Here is a 4031-nt window from a genome sequence, read left to right on the forward strand (position 1 = left end):
CGCCTAAGGATCCTCCCCTTCCAGCTCTTGCAAACACCCGGCTCCTCCGGAGCCTGCGGATCCTTCTTGGACGCAGGCTCACCGCAAAGGAAGCTGCGAGGTGCCCGATTTGCACACGTGAAGCCCGAGATCCGGGGCGGTGGACGCCAGGCAAGGCAAGGCCATTGGTGGGCGCTGGGATGGAGAAGGGGGATGGGATGGACTCCTGCAGGAGATAAGGGGTGGAGGCGGGCGCCGGGGTGGGAAGGGGGAGTGCAATGGGCAGTAGGAAAGGGGAATAGCGTAAGGAATCAGGCAAGACATTGAAGGTGAGCACGGAGAGGCGAGGGCGCTGGGGGCCAAGAAAGAGAGTGGGGGTGGACGGGGGCGTGTGGGTAGCAGACTGGGGTGCTCAGAGCAGGAGGACAGTGCATGCGGGTCAGGGCGGTGGAGGGACAGGGGTTTTGCAGGGGATTGAGAGTGGGCACCAGTGGCGGGTGACGGAGGCTGGGGTCTCTGAAGAAGGAGGTAGCCCGCCCCCTCCTGCAGAGCTCCTAACCCCAGGCAGCACCACTGCCGCTGCCGCCTTCTCCCGCAACCTCAAGGAACCTAGAAGGGAGAGCACTTTCAGGCACACAGCCAGGATTTCCAGCATTGCTGCCAGGCTCATGGGGAAATTTTAGGCGCTGGCGCAGGGTACATGGAGACGACGCTGTCGGGAGAACTTCACCTTATGGCATATTGAATGTTCCTCTCTTCTCTTCTCTCCTCCTCCTTGCAGACATGAAAACCCCCAACTCGCAGGAGGCCGAAGGGCAACAAACCAGGGCAGTTGCAGGACGGGCCACTGGGTCTGCAAACATGACAAAGAGAAAAGCCTCCCAAAAGAAACAGAGAGGCAGACCTTCGTCCCAGCCCCGCAGGAACATCGTGGGCTGCAGGATTTCACACGGATGGAAGGAAGGGGATGAGCCCATCACCCAGTGGAAAGGAACCGTTCTGGATCAGGTGCCTATAAATCCTTCTCTTTATCTGGTGAAATATGATGGAATTGACTGTGTCTATGGACTGGAACTTCACAGAGATGAAAGAGTTTTGTCTCTTAAAATTCTTTCTGACAGGGTGGCATCATCTCAAGTCAGTGATGCAAACCTTGCAAATACCATAATTGGTAAAGCTGTGGAACATATGTTTGAGGGTGAGCATGGTTCTAAGGATGAATGGAGAGGAATGGTCTTGGCCCAAGCACCTATCATGAAAGCCTGGTTTTATATTACCTATGAGAAAGATCCTGTCTTGTACATGTACCAGCTTCTAGATGATTATAAAGAAGGAGACCTCCGTATCATGCCAGAGTCCGGTGAGTCTCCTCCAGCAGAGAGGGAGCCAGGAGGAGTTGTAGATGGCCTGATAGGTAAACATGTGGAATATACCAAAGAAGATGGCTCCAAACGGATCGGCATGGTCATTCACCAAGTGGAAGCCAAACCCTCTGTGTATTTCATCAAGTTTGATGATGATTTCCATATCTATGTCTATGATTTGGTGAAAAAGTCCTAACTGTTAGGGTAAACTTTGCCACATTTGTGAAAACAAATGTGTACTTTGTAGACATGCAAAATAATGTTACTTTTCAGTGTATTGAAAGCTTTAGGGTCCCTGTTAATCTGACATCTTTGCAAGCATAACTGTTGTTTTCTCCTGAAAAATTCAAATTTATGTGGCCATGACACGCTGTGTGTAAGGAATTTGTCATGTTGAAACGTTTGGGTGTGTTTGGTGGATGGGGCATGAAAGGAAGGAACAGCTGTAAATTCAGGCTGTGAATAAAGATCAGCTAGTATCATAATCAGTGATCTAAAAATGGAATAGGACTTAGCTGGTCTGGTCTAGGGAGGGAGGAGGAGAAGGAACTAGAGATGAGCTGTGGGGGAAGGGAGAAGGGGAGGTGCTGCTTAGCAGGAGGTGGGGAGGGGTCAAAAATGGAGAGGCTCCCTAGCGGGCGGGATGACCTAAGAGGGGGAGGCACACAACTGGGAGGGGGTGAAGAATAACAGAGGGAGAGTGAGATCTTGAGACTTAGAGGAAAACAGACAGAATAAATTGAGTAGAGAGGGACACAAGGACGTTTAGAAGAGATCCAGAGCAAGGGAGAGAAAGATGAAGTTGGCAGAGATCTGGGGACAGGCTAAAAGGATACTCAAATGGAGTTCTATGCATGAGTGAGGGGCCAGAAGGGGAGGGACATCGAGGAAAGAGGAATTCTAAGATGAAAGACTGACAGAGGGAGTGAGAATACAGACAACAAGATATGGGAAGTGTGGTCCATGAGAGATGGGAAGACCCAAGGAAAAATAGGACTTTTGGCAGTATCCAAATTGCCCTCCCTAGCTCTGTGCCCAAAGGAGGTGGCAACAGTCAAAGAAACCAGATGGACTGGAGCTTCCCTAGAAGGACATTTTGACAGGAATGTCTCAAGAGTTAAGCAGGAGCCAAGTTTATACCTAAAAGCCTTTTATATCAGGGAGTTCATGCCACACCCGCTGAGCAGAACCCAAACCCTCAGCCTAAACACACTAACATGGCACTCCATAAGCAGGGGCCTGTGGGCAGCTTCCTCGTATTTTCCAGAGGACCCAAGAGCAGTAAATCTCAGACCTGAAGGTCTTGGTTCCCTTCGCCTACACTGAATAAACGATTCTTGAGGGGAACAGGTCAGTGGGGTGCTCAGAACTTAAGAGATGTGCCACCTTGCATTTGGAAAGCATTTTATCCAGAAAAATGGAAACTTGCTAAACCCAGGTACAGCAGTCTCCTCACTGTTCTTCCTCCTCCTGGACTATACCTGGCCTCCTTACAGAGGAGGGGCATCAGAGGATTGAGCTTAATGTTTCTCTCCCGGGTGTGGGGAATACTTGACTGTCCATGCTTCTCTCAGCAGTTGCCTGAAATCACAGGTGACTTCACCCAATGCTTCACCAGATGGAGGTCTGCTGCCTCCAGAAGCCCCATTCTGGTTATATCCCAACAAAGCCATTGGCTACTGGCATTTCACAGGTACCTCCTGACCAGTCTTGCCCACTTCATGCACACGGGGAGCTGTGATGGAAATTTGTGCAGCTCTATTTCCTGGTGAGATAGATGGCATGCGCAGTTGGGCAGGGAGTTGTGACTTTGTATAACTAAGTCCTCCGACTGTATGGTACCACATAGGTGGTTGGTGGGGAGAGGGTGTGGTAACCCCCAATAAGTTCCCTCAGAGATACAATGTCCCAACACATGGGTCTTTGTCCTTCTCTCCTTCTTTCCTTTCCCCGGTCCAGCTGTGGAAGTTTCCTTCAAAACCCTCTCTCTGGTTTTCCCACTCCACACTTCACTGAAATATTCCCCTACCCTCAAAGAAACAATTCTGGTGACTCCCCACTGCCCAGGTTTCCTTAACTCCAGGCATAGCAGGGAGAGGGAGAGGCAGGGAGCTTCCAGGAGTTGAAAGAATTTGGTAATTCCAGTTCATTCTCTCCACCCAACACGGCCTGAAGTTGTTTGCCTCAAGAATTACACAAGGCAAGCCCACCTCACCAGAACAGGGATAAGTTTTCTTTCATACAGCACATAATTCAGTCTAGCAAACACCTGCAGGCCACTCATGGGCCGATTTCAGCCCGCTGTCATATTTTGCTTGATCGTCATGTTTTTATCATTCTCCATTTTAAAATTAGCTACTTAGACATTTGGGGGATTTCACATTTCAAAAATCCACATTTCTGGCTTACCTGAAAAAATAAAAACAAAAACAATAGACCAAGGATTAGGGCCCACATTCCAACAAGGATACAAGCAGCTGGCTCTGAGGAAGGGCTCAGCCATTTTAGACTCAGAATGCTCTCTCAATGGGGCCACACCCCCAGTTGGCCTGCTTCGCTCTAATAAAATGCCCAGTTGTCTCCTGGAGGCACTTGCATTGGTAGTTTTGGGGCTAGACCCAGGGAAAACTGCCTAGCCCCTCTTTGGCTTACTTTAACCCAACTTGCTTTTTAATTTATTTGCTCTAT

The 4031-nt window shown here is 49.6% G+C and overlaps 1 protein-coding gene across 1 annotated transcript; it reads left to right on the forward strand.

Annotated features, from left to right (window-relative positions):
• Window positions 1–6: 6 nt before the first annotated feature.
• LOC113617165 (spindlin-2B) lies at window positions 7–1906 on the forward strand. The gene is made up of 2 exons (XM_027100438.1): window positions 7–155; window positions 761–1906. Exon 2 carries the CDS (start codon window positions 763–765, stop codon window positions 1537–1539), a length of 777 nt encoding a protein of 258 aa, XP_026956239.1. The 5' UTR covers window positions 7–155; window positions 761–762; the 3' UTR covers window positions 1540–1906.
• Window positions 1907–4031: the final 2125 nt, after the last annotated feature.

The sequence above is a fragment of the Aethalodelphis obliquidens genome, unplaced genomic scaffold (genome assembly GCF_003676395.1).
Source record: "Aethalodelphis obliquidens isolate GAN/ISIS:26980383/991018 unplaced genomic scaffold, ASM367639v1 scaffold2155, whole genome shotgun sequence".
Classification (NCBI taxonomy): domain Eukaryota; kingdom Metazoa; phylum Chordata; class Mammalia; order Artiodactyla; family Delphinidae; genus Aethalodelphis; species Aethalodelphis obliquidens.